The sequence below is a fragment of the Lathyrus oleraceus genome, chromosome 7, assembly GCF_024323335.1.
Source record: "Lathyrus oleraceus cultivar Zhongwan6 chromosome 7, CAAS_Psat_ZW6_1.0, whole genome shotgun sequence".
In the NCBI taxonomy this organism is placed as follows: Eukaryota; Viridiplantae; Streptophyta; class Magnoliopsida; order Fabales; family Fabaceae; genus Lathyrus; species Lathyrus oleraceus.
The window spans coordinates 423,568,468-423,586,952 of record NC_066585.1 but is presented as its reverse complement, the minus strand read 5'-3'; the positions used below and the strand labels follow the sequence as shown (position 1 = coordinate 423,586,952).

Genomic DNA, 18,485 nt, shown 5'->3' with positions numbered 1-18,485 from the left:
TTAATCGATTGATTTAGATAGTGGTTGATAATCTCTATCTTAAGTAATTCCATTCGGTTTCACGCATATTCGATCTTTCCATTAACGAATCGTTTAGACGATTATAATCTAGGGTGCTTTCGCAACCGTTGAAAACAATTTTAAAAAGTGCTAAATTTCAAAAATGATTTATTCAACCCCCTTCTAGATCGGTACTATCGTCTAATAGCACAACCTATCTTCTTCACAAGATCAAAGTCCTTCACTCCTTCGCCCAAAATGAACCTTATAGTAACTTGTCTTCTGGTTTGTCATCCATAGGAAACCCAAGTTGCCACATAGTAAGTTCAGGGTTGTAACTGATGCAACCTTGGGTTCTTTTGAGTGGCATATTATGGAAGTTTCCACACATGAAGATTATATCTACATCATCATAAACACGATAGTACTAAGAGATGTCAACAGTAGTGAGAGACATGATTCTTCGAGACTATTTGAGGTTATCCTTGTTCTGGACCATCCCCCATTTTTTTTCATTTCACCAATGGATGGAGTGATAAACATCTGCAAGCAAGGCACGGATGGGATTCCTGATTAGGAAGATGCATATATAAGTCATGTCCACGAAATCATCAATGTTCGGGAACAAAACAATCCCATAGATTATCATGGTTAGCACAACATTGAAGGCGACCCAATCTTCTTTACTTTTGAAGGTTGAAGCTTTTCCCACTAAGAACTTCATAGAGAAGCCCAAAGTGTCTACTTTTGGTCCAAGATTGGATTTCACTTCTTCCTTATCTAGATGTAGAGTTGAAGTTATTAGTTGATGTTTAGGGAATACCCCTAGACTGGTGTAAGGGACCTCATCCTTGATACCGATGTCTGCTATGTGTGAGAACTCTTCGAGTGTTGGCGCCAACTGGAAGTCCTGTAAGGTGAAACACCTCAAGGGAGGATCATAGAATTGTGTCAAAGTGAAAATGGCCCAAGCATCCACCTTGGTGTTCATGATAGTTAACATATCACCATACTTGACACAAAAGTTGTTCCTTCTGTGTTTTGTCACGTCTGGGATCAACCCCTTGATCAACCTTAGCTTTAGATTCATTAACTTGAATGAATAAGTACTCTTATGATTGGTACCCATGTCTTGTGAATGCCTGCAACAACAAAGTCTTTAGGTTCCATGAAAATATGCACATGCTCAATGTATTATGATCATGAAATGCTCATGTTTCTGTATGTACAATTGGTTATGTAATCATTGGAACATTTTGATTAATCGTTTCATGGAGGAAAAGTTCCAGGAAAAGGAAATCCAACAATAGGTAGGCTCTAGGGTTTTAAAAAGGTTCCCAGAGTCATGAACCCTATTCAAGAATATTATCATCAAAACGACTAATCGTAAGACAATGTCTTAAAGAGGATCTATTCCAGGTGAGGTATTTGTATTAACCCAACGAGTCCTAAGCCTCGCAGGTCGACACTACACAACCATCGGTCCTAAAATCCATAGGTTCAGGGTTCTATAAATGATCCTCTGAATCATAGATCAAGGTTGAAAATATCACCGCCAAAATGGCTAATTGTAAGACAGTAATACTTTCAAGGGATCTCATATGAGTGGGGTTTCCGCATCAACCCAATGAGTCTGATGTCTTGTAGAAATTTGGCACCTATTGCACAAGGCTCGGATGTCGTACCAGCATAATGGAGCATCGCGCCCAACAAGTGTCCCTTTTGTAGCTCACTACGCCAAAAACTGGAATAGACAGCGCACCTTAGAGGGCGCTTTATTACAAAAGCGCACTCTAAAGTGAAGAGAAAAAATAAGGAGCGAACAACTGGAATAGACAACGCACTTTAGAGGGCGCTTTTGTAACAAAGCGCCCTCTAAAGTGAAGCGAAAAAATAATGAGGAAATGGAGGGACACCAATAGAGGGCACGTTTATGAAAGCGCCCTCTAAGGGTACCCTTAGAGGGCACTTTTAAAAAAGCGCTCTCTAAGTCCATGTGCATTTCCAGTTTATAAGGCGCTTTTGGAAAGCCTTAGAGAGCGCTTTTAGAAGCGCCCTCTTAGGCCCCCTTTAGAGGGCACTTTTTTTACACAAGCTCCCTCTAAGGTCCCCTTTAGTAAACATTAAAATTATAACATATACTGCATGTCTCTTTATTTTCCCTCGCTATATGCTATTTCGTTTACGTAACTGGGTTTTCTCTCTACTGCGATTACTCTCTACTGCGATTACTCTCGTCCTCCGTTCGTTCTCCCTCCCTCACCGTCGTCGTCGCCGTCGCCTTTTTCTGCTGCTGCGTTCACGTTCACTGAGTTATCTGCGTCCACCGTCGCTGTTCACTTTCTTCTCCATCGTTACTGTCACCTTGAAGGTATTTCTCTCAATAGTTTGTATTTTCAGGTGTTTGATTAGGGCATTTTCTAAACTGAGTTTTACATTTTATGCATTATGTTGATTAATGTTGTTTAGGGCAAACGAGCACTATATGGTGTTCATGAGCACCTTGTTGAAAATCATTTTTTGTTATTTTTTTGTGTATGGTTTTGATCACTGAATGTTGTATGTTGTATGGTTATGTAAGGTTTTTTATTTCTGATTGAAAACTGATGTCATTTGGAGTGTGTTTGAGCTTGTGCTTGGAAGTTTGATGATTATGGATGCAAGTTTGTTCATGTTCCAAACATCATAAGTTTGCATTGGTCTTTTGTATGCAGTAGGTGTGTGTGAGTTTGTATTCAATAATGATGAAAAAAAGAGAGAGTTTAGATTGTTGTAACATGAGAGAAATGGAAGGTATATGAATGTGTTTTTTGTGTAGCTTCACGAATATGGTCATTGTCTTACTTGGGTCTTATTGAATCATTTCTACATTACAGATAAAATGGCTAGTAACCAAGACGATACCCATGACGCGAGTGGATCACGTAACAATGTTGAAAATGAAATCAAACGAGGATTGACTGTTATGAAGTCAATCATTCGTGCAAGAGACAAGGGTGAAAAATTCGAAGTACATTGGAGTGCTAAAGACCAACTAATTGAGCCTAACGGTTCAATGTTGGCAAGTTACATTGGTTTCCTTGTTCGACAACATATTCCGATTACATGTGATAATTGGAGAAGTCCAGAATTGAAGGTTGGCAAAGAAAAAATATGGTCCGAGATACAGGTACTTACCATATATTGTTATATGTTTTTTTTGTTGACTATTTGTTGACCATATATTGTTATAATATTACTTATAATAACACACTCCATGTGTATGTTTTTTAGAGATCTTTTCACATCGATGAAAGCCGACAAAAATATTGTATTCAATTGGCCAGAAAAAGACTCCGAGGATTTCGATCCTTTTTCTCCAACAAATTTCTCAAGGATGAGGAAGAAAAATTTGTTGAAGCAGAACGGCCAATGAAGTATGCGGAGATTATTTCAGCCGAAGAATGGGATAACTTTGTCGCCAAACGAAGAAACAAAAAATTCCATGTAATGTCTATTAATTATGGTATTATACAATTGTTAAGTTACTTGGTTCTGATATGCCTTAAACTTTTTTATCCAGGAAGTAAGCGACAAAAATCGGAAAAGGGCATCAAAACCCGCGTATCCGTACAAAAAAGGGCGTACGGGATATGCACGGTTACAACAAAGAATTGTGAGTATATTCAAATGCTATGAGCTTATACATTGTCACAATATGTTATAATTGATGATCTTATAACCTGATTCAATGTGTAGCTAGCCGAGGAGAAAAGTGACGCAACATCTCTTCCGGAGCACGTATTGTGGAAGGCTGCTCGGGTTGGGAAGGATGGGGTTGTCGTTGAAGCGGTTCAAAATGTTTATGACGAATGTGTAAGTATATATAACATTATTTCTTTAATTATATCAAAAATTTTGTTAGACATATAATTCATTTTTAATCTCCTCTAATAATATTTCAGGAGACTTTATCCCAAACCTTACCTTCAACCGAGGTCTAGGATTGTAGGAGCCTACTTAGTCGAGTACTAAATGTTCCTGAGTATTCCGGTCGTGTGAGGGGTAAGGGTTTTGGTGTGACTCCGTCGTCATTTTATAAAAAACCAAAAACAAAAAATCCTACCAACAAAGAGGTGATGGAGACCTTGGCGGAGTTAAGGGCACAAGTACTCGAACTGCAAAAGGAGAATGCAGGGTATAGAGAGGAAAGACGCGGTTCCGAGGCAAAAGATACTAGTGACCGAGCTAGTATCAATTGTCAACCGAAATTTCCCGAGGTAATTATATATGTTATTATGAAATTAAAATAGCACTTTTTTACTTGACACATATACACGTTAACAATAACATATTTATTATTGGTTTAGGGCATTACACCTTGTCAGCTGTATCTATCGTCACCAACTTATCGCATAGTTGGCAAGGGAAAAGTGCACAACACTTCGGGTGAATTACTTCACCATAATCCCCTCCCGGTGGGATATATGAAAGTTTCGGTTGACCTTGTATTAGATACGGACGCGCTTCTATCATTACCTGACGTTGTTTCAGAGACAACGTTGATGCGAGATGCAGTCGGATCCTTTGTTGGATGGCCGTCAGATCTAATTTTCCCAGATGCCGAGGTATATATGTTCTAAATGATTATGAATATTTAGTATTCACATTTCAATTCAGCTACAATTATGATATTTAATCAATCCTTATTACATGGTAATGTTAGACTCCTACAAGACCCACACATAAAGCTGGTAAAGGGATTTCAAGACGCATCGAGTCGGTTGCATCTCAAAAAGAGGTACAAATATATATACCCATTGAATTATATACGCAACGATTCTGTTGCATCACAAAAAGTCATGATTTAATTTATATGAATTTTTAGGTTCCCGGTCGAATGTTGAAAAAAGCTGGTAAGGATATTCCAACGAAGTCCGGGACAAAAACAAATCCTAAATCTCAAAAAGAGGTACAAATATATATACCCATTGAATTATATACACAACGATTATGTTGCATCACAAAAAGTCATGATTTAATTTATATGAATTTTTAGGTTCCCGGTCGAATGTTGAAAAAAGCTGGTAAGGATATTCCAACGAAGTCCGGGACAAAAACAAATCCTAAATCTCAAAAAGAGGTACAAATATATATACCCATTGAATTATATACACAACGATTGTGTTGCATCACAAAAAGTCATGATTTAATTTATATTTTTAGGTTCCCGGTCAAATGTTGGACAAAGCTAGTAAGGAAATTCCAACGACGTCCGGGACAAAATCTCAAATTATGATGCGTCTTGAGAAAATGGTGGAAGAGTCAGATATTATGCACGGCGCCATCCGTAGTGTAGATATGGATGAAGGTGTTTTCGGAATTGCTCATTCCGAATTAATTGCAAAGGAGGACATGCAACAACTTTTTGAACACGAAGAATTGGGCATCGCTGTCATTCATACATACATAAGGTACTCCGATCAATCTATTATTTACTTAGTTGAACAATTTATTTACACATTTCAATGAGTAGTCTAATGTTTATTATGTTTCTATTTAAGGTATATGTATGACACATTGATGTGGGGAACTGAATTGTGTAACCGATTCAATTTTATTGCTGCTTCCCGTATCAACACAACGTTTATAACGAAAAATCCAACATCCGTAATGAATGAACTAGTCGATAGATTCATGGTGGCCGGCGATAATACTACACCCAGTTTGTATTTTTTACCGTTTAATTCTGGCAACGGGTTAGATTTTCTTTCTAATAATTTCATTCTAATCTATGTATATCTTTTACGTAGAAAATTTTCATGCATCTAAATTTTTGTTTTATTTTACAGTGGTCACTGGGTGTTGTTGCTATGGATCTTTCGAGACTAATGGTGTATTATCTCGATTCGTTACCGGGTAATTGGAGTAAATATCCGAGTATGAAGAAGACGGTTGACGCGTAAGTGAAATTCCCCTAAATATTCGTGTGTATTTGTATATTTAATTATGTCTGTCAGATTGATCTCAATATACGTTTTTATTTTGTTAGGGCAATACTAAAATTTAGATCGAAAAAGAATTATCGTAATAGGAAGGACATTACCTGGGTCAGAGTTCAGGTATATATTAAGTTTCTTATTTTTGCTTATAATAGTGTTTGTTTTTTTGCTTATAATAGTGTTTGTAAGAAATTAAATATATATATATATATATATATATATATATATATATATATATATATATATATATATATATATATATATATATATATATATATATATATATATATATATATATTGTTTGTTTTTCTGTGTAGTGTCCTCAGCAAAACAATTCGATCGATTGCGGATTTTTTGTATTGAGATTTATGAGAGATATCATTGCGTTGAATCGTATAGACATCCCAAAAATGGTATGGAATAATAACTTAGGGTTTATTTTAATATTATCGGATATTTCATCTAATTTGTTACTAAATCATGAATATGTTTTATTCTCTTAATTGTAGTACTTTGACGAATACAAATTTTACTCAAGAGCTCATTTGGATGAAATGAAGGATGAATTGTGTCAATTCATTATTGATCATAGAATCATATAGGTTGTAGTTGTTGTACATATATGTATGGAATGTTGTTGTACATGCATGAATATCAATATATTAATGTTGTATATATGGAGGATTAATGTTGTATATAAATGGATTCATGTTATATATATCAATGGATTAATGGTGTATAACATTGGATTAAAGGATGAAATCAATATGAATTTTACACTTTTGCAGCATGCGAACATGTTCCCAATTAAATACCCACTGTTTTTCAAACAATTTTTTTTTAAAATAACTAACACTTTAGAGGGCGCTTTTTGTAGGAAGCGCCCTCTAAACACTTTACATTGACAACTTTAGAGGGCGCTTTGTCCAGAAAGCGCCCTCTAAGGTGGCCCTTTATGGACCACTCCAGAGTGCGCTTTTTTCTGAAAGCGCACTATAATGTGGCCCTTAAAGGGCCACTTTAGAGAGCGCTTTCTCCAGGAAAACAAAGCGCTGTCTTTACCTATGCCAACGCCACTTTAGAGGGCGCTTAAAAGCGTTGTTATAGGCCAAAATAAGCGCCCTCTTTTCTCTTATTTGGCGTAGCGCGCTTCAACAAGCTAGACCAATCTTAAATATTTGGAAACTTCTCTAAGTTGTTGTTTTTCTAAATGCATCCAATCTAAAGGAACTTCACATTTAATCTTATGGAAACCATGTATCTTCAGCATTCTATTCAATTTTAGTGGTGAAGGATTTGTGGAGATCAGTGTTATTTGGCATGGGGATATTATTTATCTGATGAACATATATTCGTCGTGTTGCATTCATAAAAAGATGAACTTATGGAAGCAATTGATTAATTTCAAATCTAAGTTTCCTTTAGGGGAATGGTGCTTAACATGAGATTTTAATTCTTTCAAGAAGAAGAGTGAGAGAATTCGTCTTCAATCCTACATAAATAGAACCGAAATGCTTGAGTTTAAAAATTTTGTTGGGAGTATGGATCTTATTGATTTGCTTGCTTTTAGCTGAAAATTTACATGCTACAAATTAGATGGATTAATCATAAGCAAACTGGACAGATTCATTTTGTCTGAAGGACTTTTGACAACTTGGAAGGTAGATAACCAATTCATAGCAAGTAGATCCAGCTCTAATCACAATCCAATATATATTAAAAGGAATGTTGTGAACTGGGGGCCAAAACCGTTTAAGTTTTTCAATTGTTGGATGAAACATGAGGATTTTCTCCCTTTTGTTGCAAACGCATGACAGACTATGAAGATCCATGGCAAGGCAACTTTGGTGATTAAGGAAAAACTTAAAGGTCTTAAAGATGGTTTGAAATGCTGGAACAAGGAGTTATTCAGATTTCTGGATCCGGAAGTGGAGATGGCTGAAAAGAATTTGAATGCTATGGATCACCTGGCTTCCATTTCTTCTTCAGGCTTGAGCCCTTCTTTAGTGACTAAAAAGGAGGTTGCATCATGTAGGCTTTGGAAATCATTGCCTTTTAGAGAAAGCATGATACGTCAAAAATCTAGACATCAATGGATCAAGGAGGGGGACTACAAATCGAGGTTCTTTAGTATGGAAATGAAGCATAGATTTACACGTAATAAAATTGCTGGTGTCATTTCTAATGCAGGGATAATTGACAAAGTTGAGGAGGTCAGAAAGGAGGTTAAATGCCATTTTGAAGAATTTTTTCTAGAACCAAATCCTAGGAGACTTGTTATTGATGGTGTTGATTTTTAAAGATTATCTAGTGAAGATAGGCTATCTCTTGAAGTTCCTTTTAGTGAAGAAGAAGTCAGGGATGCAATTTGGGTCAGTGCCAAGGAGAAAAGTCCTAGTCCATATGGGGTTTCTATTAATTTCTTTAAAGAGTATTGGGAAATTCTTAAATTGGATATCCTATATTTCGTCAATGAGTTTCATTCCAATACTAGACTTTCTGAAGGAATCAAGACTTCTTTTTTTAGCTCTAATCCCAAAGTCCATTAATCCTTATAATATTGATGAGTATAGGCTAATCTGTTTGATTGGAATCATATACAAGATTCTTTCAAAACTGTTGGGTCAGAATCCGCTCTATAAAACCTTCACTGTAGTTTTCAAAGTTTTCCCCAAAGTTATAATAACTGACATGGGAACGTGGCATGAGAACAACTGGAGCTGGAATTTTGATTTAAATCCCACTGTAACTGATCCATAATTTCACATCCAACTCAATGATCTTTCATAAATTACTCAGCACATTCAAGTTGATACCGGGGCCAAAGACAGGTTTATTCGGTGGCATTGCAGCCATGATTTTAGTGTGAAGAGTAACTGTGATATCCTAGCAGCTCTAACTAATGAAGATTCAAAGCTAAATGAAGCTTCCCTGGATGTTTTTTATCACATTTGGAAAATAAAATTTCTGAGTTCGGTGCAAGCTTTTTTCTAGAAGTTAATGCAAATTCGTCTACCTACTAGAGTTCACTTGGCAAAATTTGGGATTATCGAAGGAAGCCATAATATTATGTGCCCCTTATGTTTTATCGAAGAACATGACGAGGCTCATTTGTTCATGGACTGCCCAATATCTTCCCTTCTTTGGCACAAGATTATCTTTTGGCTCGGTATAAATTATGTTACTGAAAAATTATCAATCACCTTTCATTCTTCTTCTTTAAATCATTCATTTGGTTTGAAGCATCAGGTCAATCTAGATGGATTTTTTTTGGCACTTGTTTGTTGGATCATTTGAAATTGTATGAACAATATTCTTTTTAAAGGTGTTTTCTTGATAAATCCTGACTTGTTAGAAAGGGTTAAAATGCTTTCTTGAGACTAGCTGCAAGCTAAATACATTGTAACATCCTTCCCGTCTCGAGCTGTTTGGAGGACGAATTCGGATGCTGGGTTAATTTGTATAGTTTAATTTCTTTTTATATTTCTATTGTTGAAAGTTTTCTAGTGTTATCTTCTCTGTTAACATGGTTGAGTACCACTTATACACTTAATTAATATATTTTGCTTATAAAAAAAATATGTAAACCCTCTTTCAATTTATAAGTTTAAAACATCTTTGAAGCCTTAAATTAGTGTAATTTTGTGTTTTCACCTAGTTTAAAATTGGTTCATGTCTCTGTCAAACAAATTCTCCTAGTCTAGACACTAATATTAGAAGTTAATTTTGTTTTAATGAAGTAAAATTGAAAATTAAATGTAAATTTAGTTTTATGTTTGAAAAACTCATAATTGATTGTAAATATATATAATTGATTTTGACGTATTTAATTAGATTTAAATAGAATTGATACTACTTTTCAAAATTGAGTCTATTTAAAATCAAAATGTGTATTTTTTGAGATACACTAAAATTTGTAACTTTTGAGATACACTGAAATATTTTGTTCAATCCATTTCTCTTCTGAAATTTATGTAACCGAGTTTAATTTACATACCATCTATTTGTAAAATAAAGACTAATTAGCTTTTTCCTATGCAGGAATTCAAATCTTAAGATAAACAAAAGATAAATACCAAGTAATTCACATTATATATAGTTTGCCAATAATATCATACAGTAATATGAGACAAGTGGAACATTTCTTACACCAACATTCACCATTTCCAGCCATAATAATAATAATACACAAGTTTGACATGATTACAACAATCTATGACGATGATGAAGACACTCAAGAGGAGTAACAGGAAACCTAGAAGCATCATTACAATAATCATAAACCATATGTTTAGCCCTAACCCACATTAGTTGATGACTCTGATGCAAATTAAGCTCTGACAGTTTTGGTTCATCCCACCAATATTTCTTATCTTCACTACTGCTACATCTCTTTCTATTATCCATTCCAGCCACCGATACCGGACACTCGCAAGCATTGATTTCAAAGGATTTATAGGTTACAAGGAAAGGTGCATGACTCCAATCTGTTTTCACTCTTCCTCCTTGTGTTGCCCAATCATCTGCATTCCATATTGAACTGTATACTCCCATTGCTTGGTCTTTTGGATATGGAATTCCTCTATGTTCCATGTTTGTGTGTACTCTTATTGGTGTTTCATCCACCAAAAATCTATACATACAAAAATTGACTGAATCAACAATGATCAATTATAGAATGTTTCAAAGGCCTAAAGTAATTATAAACTATAGCACAAGATTCCATCACCCTTTTTCCGTAAATTTGTTTTGGAGTGACCCACGAGGGAACACAATGACAACAAAGCTAATGATGGCTCAACCACCACTGAGAGAAAGAAGCAAAAAAATACATTTTTCTGTTTCCTTTACTACTTTTCAGAACCATTGATCCAACCTTATTATTCTCTTTCTTATTATTGAACTTTACATTTTTTAAATAATTAACACTAATTTTGTTGAGGCTAAAGTAATAGTAAGAAAGTGAAGTGGTGCTTACACAACTTGGCGTTGATTCCAGAAAATGGAGTAAGAGTGAAAATCCTTAGTAGGATCAAACCAAAGGTTAAGTCTTTGTTCACGGTTACCAACTCCATTAACATACACATTTGTTTGAACAGAATAAGGTTCACCTGTGCTGTTTCCTAAGAACTCAAAATCAAACTCGTTGTGCTTTGTACCCTCAGATGACATCTATATCACAAATATATTAGATTCCTAAAAAATATAGGATGATATATTACTAATATTGAATTTGTTGACACTTACATAGAAAGCAGTAACAGTTCCAGCAGAATCACCTTCAACAAGCTTAAGTTGGATTGATACTTTTCCAAACATGTACTTGTTTTTCGATCCAAAACCAGCTCCTAAATATTCATCGCATTATTAACTAATTAACTAGAAACTTTATCACATAAACAGAAAAGAGGTTGACAGAAAGGTTTGAGGTTTGTATTTTACCGGAAGAGTTGTCAAGTTTGAGTTTAAGAAGATCTCCTTCATGAACAAAATGGTCAAAAGCCCAACTTGGTTGGAAGAGTTCATCAAACCTTGAAGAGGTAGACATTGACACGCAAAACACCAACATAAGACACACAAACAGCCCATAGAACACACACATTTTGGAAGACATTTGAAGATGAGATTAGAGTAGAGTGAAGTGAAGAGAACTCTTTGGCTTTGTTGGGTTTTATAGTCAAAATATTTTCAATTTGAATTATGAGAGTGGCTTGGGAGGCAAGCTCTTATTCCATAATTCAATCGACACATCATCGAGGAGTGTGCCACATAAGATGCCAGGATGGAACTCAAATATCAAGAAAAGGACATTAACAAAACATATTGTGATGGGCATGGCTATGACTAGTAACAGCTGGCCAAAGCTGTTCATAGTAATTCTCTTTATATTATATGTAGGGATGGTTCAGTATACTCCATACGTACCCTAGGTTCAATATACTCTATTCTGCAAACTTTTTAAAATACTTCGATTTTAAAATTTATAAGTGTATGAAATAGACAACATACTTTGAAATACACTAAATGAAATGTTAAAAATAAATTCGGATTTTAAAATTCAAATTTTTTTATTGATGATACTATTTAACCACACCACAAAGTCTTTCAGTGGTATTTATGAATTTTGAAATTCAAAATATATTCTGATATCTAAAAATTATAATAAATTTCAGACAACAACACAGATTTATTCCTAGAATTTTTTTGAATTTTGAAATTTGGAATATACCTTGTTATTAGAAAATAAGAAGCAATTTCAGACAAAAACGTGAAGAAAACACAAATAAACATATATATATTTGTTATCATATACACAAATTACTTAACATTACATAAATCTTTATTACAAAAAATTTAACATGACATTTCATCAACATCTTTAAAATATCGTCGTTCGATCTCACTTCTATCAGACTCTATTGCGTAACTAAAATGTACTCCACATAACTATTAAATATCGATCTGTCTTTCAAGAAACCATATCTTGTCATATCGATACACGCCTTGTTATATGCATTTGTTATAAAATGACTCATTTCAGATAAACACATACATTTTTTCTCCAATGTTGGACCATTAACACAAGGAATAAGATATGCATGAATTTCACTGAAATGTTTTCATTTCCTCATTCTAGTGTCATCGTGTTTTCAATTCTGGATAGGTGTTATATACTTGTCACTTCTTTCTCATATCATTATCACAAATGAATGTCTTCTATTAGAACTAGAGTCTGACCTCCCGATTCCAATGTCAAACCCTAATTTGATAGACTCCATGCGAACCCATTAAATCATATGTTCGCATATAGAAAACTCATGTTTATTTGTAAATTGTTTTCCAACATCTACATGGTCATCACTTGCTTTAACATCCACAAATAAAATAGTGTTAGAGATAGCATCAGGGAGCACCATAACTACAAGCAATCATAAACACAAGACAAATTATATTCCATGACAGAACAATTCAGCTTTCACTTTTCGGACACAATGTGACATAATCCGGATTTTGAATTCGGACGCAACAAACATATTTCCGCTCAAAAAACCAAATGATCTAAAACAATGAGCGATGTAATATATGTTCATTACCTAAAATTTCAGCTTATTATCCTCCTTTTGATTCCAAAAGACTAATATATGTCCATTACCTGCTTTTCAAAATAAGGTGTTTTGATCATAAAAACATGAATAGAGGTATACATGCAAGGTGACAGTCAAATTCATTTTTCCGCCTGAAATTCTAGAGATTGTAATATTAACGGCGTCCAAAGATTAGATTTCTAACACATTCTTGGCAAAATTGTGTGTGCCTTTGTGATCAAGTTATTTTATTGTAAAATGAATATGTCAGGATTTTGAAATTTGGACTATACGAAGGGGATTTTGGGGTTTCTATAGGATGCGTAATCACTACATGGGATGTAGTGAACAACGCCCTTATATGTGTTTAGGTTTTTTGACCAATCAAATAAACCGTCTAGATTCTTTTAATACATTATATTAAAGTTAAAGTTTGAATTATTTGATCTCGAATCAATTGTTAATTTAGTAAAATTGTGTGAAACTTTTATGATTGAAAATCTATATCCATGTGTTTTCTAGAGTTCGTATGCGTACAACTTGGAAATTTTATGAATGAAAAAATTAATGGTTTGAATATGAATCTAGATAATTTTATATTTAGGATCTCAACTTGTAACTTTTTAGGTTTTTTAATACAGAAAAGGAGTATTGAGGCGGGGGAAAAATTAAGAACATTTTAGAAGCAAGGTAATCTGCCATAAGAAATAATTACAAAGGAAAATGTATTTGTTCTTATCACTATACAAATTAAAGGATTCAAACAAGATGGTGTTGGAACTGACTTCACGAACGTCTTTTATCAAATCAAAAAGCGCATTCCAATACACCACTCTTTGTGCCACTAGTACTAAGAAGGCCATTGAAGTTGGGCCATGTAAATGAGGATAAACCAATTGGTTTCCTATTAACTGAGGAGGTTATTGACGAAATTGAGAGAAATGTACTATCTCATTTGAATCCTAAATGGATAAGAGATTAGGCATAAAATGATAACCCATATTTAGTGAGTTATTACATACCTTAGTTTTCCATATTATTAATTTTATTTCCTTTTAAGTTGTTGCTTTTAGTTCATTTTAGTTGTTTTATAGAAATTAGCATGGATCATAATAGGTGCTCCCTTTTGTTGGTTTGATGTGTTTGTTGCTTGATTTAAGGTTAGCTCTGTCGAGTTAAGGCAAGATTGTAGTGGACAACAACACTTGGGTATGCAAGTTGAAGAAGAAAGATGAACTTTTCCAGAGAACATAAATAGAGAAAGTAGTTGGGTTTCTAGGGAAAACTTGGAAGGAATGGCGTATTGGATGGAAACTTTGCTTTGTACTGAAGGAAATTTATTTTAATTAAGTGGATAAACCAAGAGGCGCTAGAAGACAAAGATGGTACAATAGTACAACCACTACTTTGCACGCTCTGCAAGAAAGGACAACGCTGCCTGCATCCTGTTGTGGCATATTGTCACAAGACGCCTTGTCTCCCACAATTATTCCCTTGTACCTAATTCCTTGTTTGCTAAGCAGAAAGAATGATGTGAAGGCGTTGATTCATGTAATGGGCTTGATTTGATTTCCTCATTTTTGGCCCATGATCCAAGACATCATAAGAAACCCTAGTGAAGGCTTATAAATAGATCCTAATTGAAGAGGGAGTTGAGCATTATTCCGAAAACACAAGACAAAATATAATGCTGAGAGGTTAGTGGAGAGAAAATATAGTTCTTCTTCTCACCATTTCATGTACCAGCTACTAAGCCATGGTACAAATGGAGCCATCTCTTGCTAATTATCCATCTCAAGAAGTCTTCATGTTACTCTTAGGTTTACATTTCTTCTTCAATATTTGTTTAAGAATATATTTTTTGAGAACCATCAATGTAGTTTATACTCAGCTCATCATGATCTAAACCTTTTGCATGTCGAGTAATGGGAAGTTAATGTTATGATGTTTTTATTATAAGTGATGTGTTATTTAATGCTTTGTTTTATTATGTGTTAACTTGCTTATAAATCTGATTCTTTGAGTGATCAACTTAGAAAAAGATAATAGCTTGTTGATGTGAGAGATCCAACAACAAGTGGATTTCATAATAAAAGTAGTTGAAAAGAGTATGATAGAGATATTCAGTTGATTAGTTCACTTAAAGATAAGGGACTACAAGTATAAGGTACTTCATAACATGAATAGACGCATTTTAGGGTTTTAAGTGTGACTTAGAGATTTGTTCCCTTGCCCTAGTAATGCATGTTTTGATGTTGTAGAAACACACCTCTAGATCATTATGACCTTTCTTCGCATGACACTGCACGCCATGAACACATAGCTACTTCATTAACATTAATGGATCTTGGATAAACATGCACTCTCTTGATATCTTTTCACTCTCACCTTACATTGTTTAGATCTAGTTTAAAAAGGAAAGATTGAACTTGTGACATTCATATATTATTTTTATCCTTGATCATGCTTAAAATTTAAAAGATAGTTTATTACAAAATCAACCTAAGTAACATTCAATCCCTATGGGTACGATATCCTTACTTTTTATCACTCACTACTTTTAGACATACATGTATACTTGCATGTGACACATTTTCAAGCAACATGTTTTTGGAGTCGTTGCCAGGGAGTGCAAAGTTACATTTTTGATTTTGTATTCATGACTATTTTTTTTATTATTTAAGCATTTGAGCCTTTAACATTTCCTGTACTCTGGTGTCACAACAGGTGCTTAGTTGTTATATGTGCAGGTTGTTGCATCCAATCTACAGAGGAGATCCTGAACTTGAAAGAACTCTCAAAGTACTAAGGAGATTTCAACTTACTGAACATTTACCAGGAAGTCCTCCTCCTTTCATTCTGGATGACGTACCAGAGTTAGAAGGATTAGAGCTAGACGAAGGAGAGGCAGAAGTTGTCATGGAAGATAATGACGTTATTGGCATTGCCAATGATAGAAAGAGAAAAATCATAGATTATGCAATCTTCGATCCAAATTCCATGAATATTAGGATCATACGACCAACAATTGATGCAACACAATTTGAATTCAAGCCTATGATTTCAAATGTTGCAACCATTAGCCAGTACTCAGGTTCTGCAAATGAAAATCATCACTTGCACTTGAGACAATTCCTGGATGTTGCTAGTAATTTTAAAATTCCATGTGCCACTGATGATGCATTCAGATTGAGGCTCTTTCCATACTCTCTAAGAGATAGAGCCAAGAGTTGGTTAAATTCCTTAGAGCCTAAGTCCATTTCCACATGGAATGATTTGGATGGAAAATTTATGGTCAAGTATTCCCCTCCTTATAAAAATTCTAAAATTAGAAATGAGATAACCGCATTTAGACAAGGAGAGGATGAATCCCTATTTGATGCTTGGGAAAGATTCTAGGAGCTGCTTAGATAATGTCCCCATCATGGCATACAAATCTGTATTCAACTTGAAACTTTCTACAATGGATTGGTTCCTTCCTCAAGAAACATGTTAGATGATTCAAGTGGTAGAGCTCTCTTGTCTAAATATTATGAAAAGGGTTACAAGTTGATTTAGACTATCATTGCCAACACCTATCAATGGCCTGTTACTAGGGCATCTGCTAATTCAACTCAAAAGAGACATGTTGGTGCCCATGAAGCCACTGAGACTATAACTCTTGTTGTTCAGGTGGCTCAAATCCATAATATAATGAAGAATTTATTGACTCCTTAAGTGACAAAGCCTGAACCTATCAAGGTGGTTACTGACACATCTGAGGTTACCTGCGTGTATTGTGGAGGTGCTCAATTATATGAAGAATGTCTAGAAAATCCAGTTTCTGTTAACTAAGTTGGAAATAAAGACAAGGAGTAAATAACCAAGGAGTAAATAACCAGTTTCAAGCATAAGGAGTAAGCATCAAAAATCTAGAGAACCAAGTGGGACAGATTGCAACTGCACTTAGTTCAATAAATCTAGGTGCTCTACTGAAGATTCATCCTCAACATCTAGAGTTAAAAGTGTTGAAGCATGTCAAGTCATTAAGCTTAGAATTGGAAAGGAATATGGAGGATCCATACCAAGAAACATCCAATCAAGTGAAGAAATGCCAGTTCAGGATAATTCACAAGATGAAGTGGAGTCCGCTGAGGAGCGTTCCTCATAAGGACATAATGAAGAAAAGATTTACAACAATGCTACTGGCATGACTTCCAATTCAGAAAAATATCCCAAAGTTGTGCCAGAAGTTGACAAAGTCAAGAAGTTTGTTCAAGAAATACCTCCAACTGCTTTTCCTTAAAGGATTAGGAAAGCAAAATAAGAGCAACAATTTGGCAAGTTCATGGAAATTTTAAAACAGCTTCACATCAGCATACCATTGATTAAAACTATCCTACAAATTCCAAAATACTCTAAGTTCGTGAAAGATATGCTCAATAAGAGGAAAATAGTATGTGAGTTTGCAATTGTTGCACTAACTCAAGAGTGTAGTCAGTTAGTTCAAGGCAAGCTCCCTCCAAAATTGAAAGACCCTGGAAGTTTCACCATTCCTTTCACAATAGGAGATACTTTTTTTGGAAAGGAATTATGTGATCGTAGAGCCAGTATCAATCTTATGTCCTTGTCTATCTTCAAGAAACATGGAATTGGAGCTGGCATGCCAACAACAATCACTCTCCAGCTAGCTGACATGAGTATTTGTTATCCTCAAGCAAAGATAGAAGATCTGCTAGTAAGAGTTGTGAAGTTTGTATTATTTGCTGATTTTATTATCATGGACTTTAATGCTTATGAAAAGACTTCCATTATGTTAGGAAGTCCTTTCCTTGCCACGGGCAGAACCTTAACTGATGTGGAACGAGGAGAACTAACTATGAGAGTTAATGGGCAGCAAGTTGTGTTGTATGTGCTCAATGCCCTACAATATCCTGAAAAGGATGTAGATGAATGTTCCATGATCTCAATTTGTTAAAGAATCATCAATAAGAACTTACTCAAGATAAGCAATATGTTAGAGCAAGAGTTAGGAAAGTTGGAAAAAGAAGATGTTCAAAATGATGGTATCATTATTGGAACTTTGATCAAGCCACACATTCCTGAAGAACCTGTAGAAGTATTAGAAGTATCTACTGTACTAAAGAAACAAAATTTACCATCAGTAGAAGTTCCCCCTGAGATGAAACTTAAGCAACTGCCTGCTCATTTTTAATATGCCTATCTAGAGGCAGGACAGAGGTCGCCAATTATTATGGATGATGATCTATCTGATGAGCAGAAGGGTCAGTTACTGACAATTCTAAATAAACATAACGAGGTTATTTCTTCGCAAATCTCTAACATCAAAGGGATTAGTCCATAATTTGTATGCATAAAATCTTGTTGGAGGAAAACTCCAAGAATAACATTGAAAGTAAAAGAAGATTGAATCCAATTA

General features: G+C 34.8%; 2 protein-coding genes and 1 non-coding gene across 3 annotated transcripts; 1 reads left to right on the top strand and 2 right to left on the bottom strand.

The window, feature by feature from the left end:
- Positions 1-4,007: 4,007 nt before the first annotated feature.
- Positions 4,008-4,708, top strand: LOC127107070 (uncharacterized). The gene is made up of 2 exons (XM_051044346.1): positions 4,008-4,259; positions 4,350-4,708. Exons 1-2 carry the CDS (start codon positions 4,119-4,121, stop codon positions 4,620-4,622), a joined length of 414 nt encoding a protein of 137 aa, XP_050900303.1. The 5' UTR covers positions 4,008-4,118; the 3' UTR covers positions 4,623-4,708.
- Positions 4,709-10,050: 5,342 nt separating this feature from the next.
- On the bottom strand, positions 10,051-11,806 carry LOC127107069 (xyloglucan endotransglucosylase protein 6). Its single transcript, XM_051044345.1, has 4 exons — positions 11,424-11,806; positions 11,229-11,329; positions 10,960-11,153; positions 10,051-10,614 (listed from the first exon to the last, which is right to left on the bottom strand). The coding sequence occupies exons 1-4, from the start codon at positions 11,593-11,595 to the stop codon at positions 10,185-10,187; spliced, it is 897 nt and encodes a 298-aa protein (XP_050900302.1). The 5' UTR covers positions 11,596-11,806; the 3' UTR covers positions 10,051-10,184.
- A 4,584-nt stretch (positions 11,807-16,390) lies between these two features.
- LOC127109755 (small nucleolar RNA R71) lies at positions 16,391-16,497 on the bottom strand. Its single transcript, XR_007797010.1, has one exon. It is a non-coding gene; the product is annotated as a small nucleolar RNA R71 (small nucleolar RNA).
- Between the last annotated feature and the right edge of the window lie 1,988 nt (positions 16,498-18,485).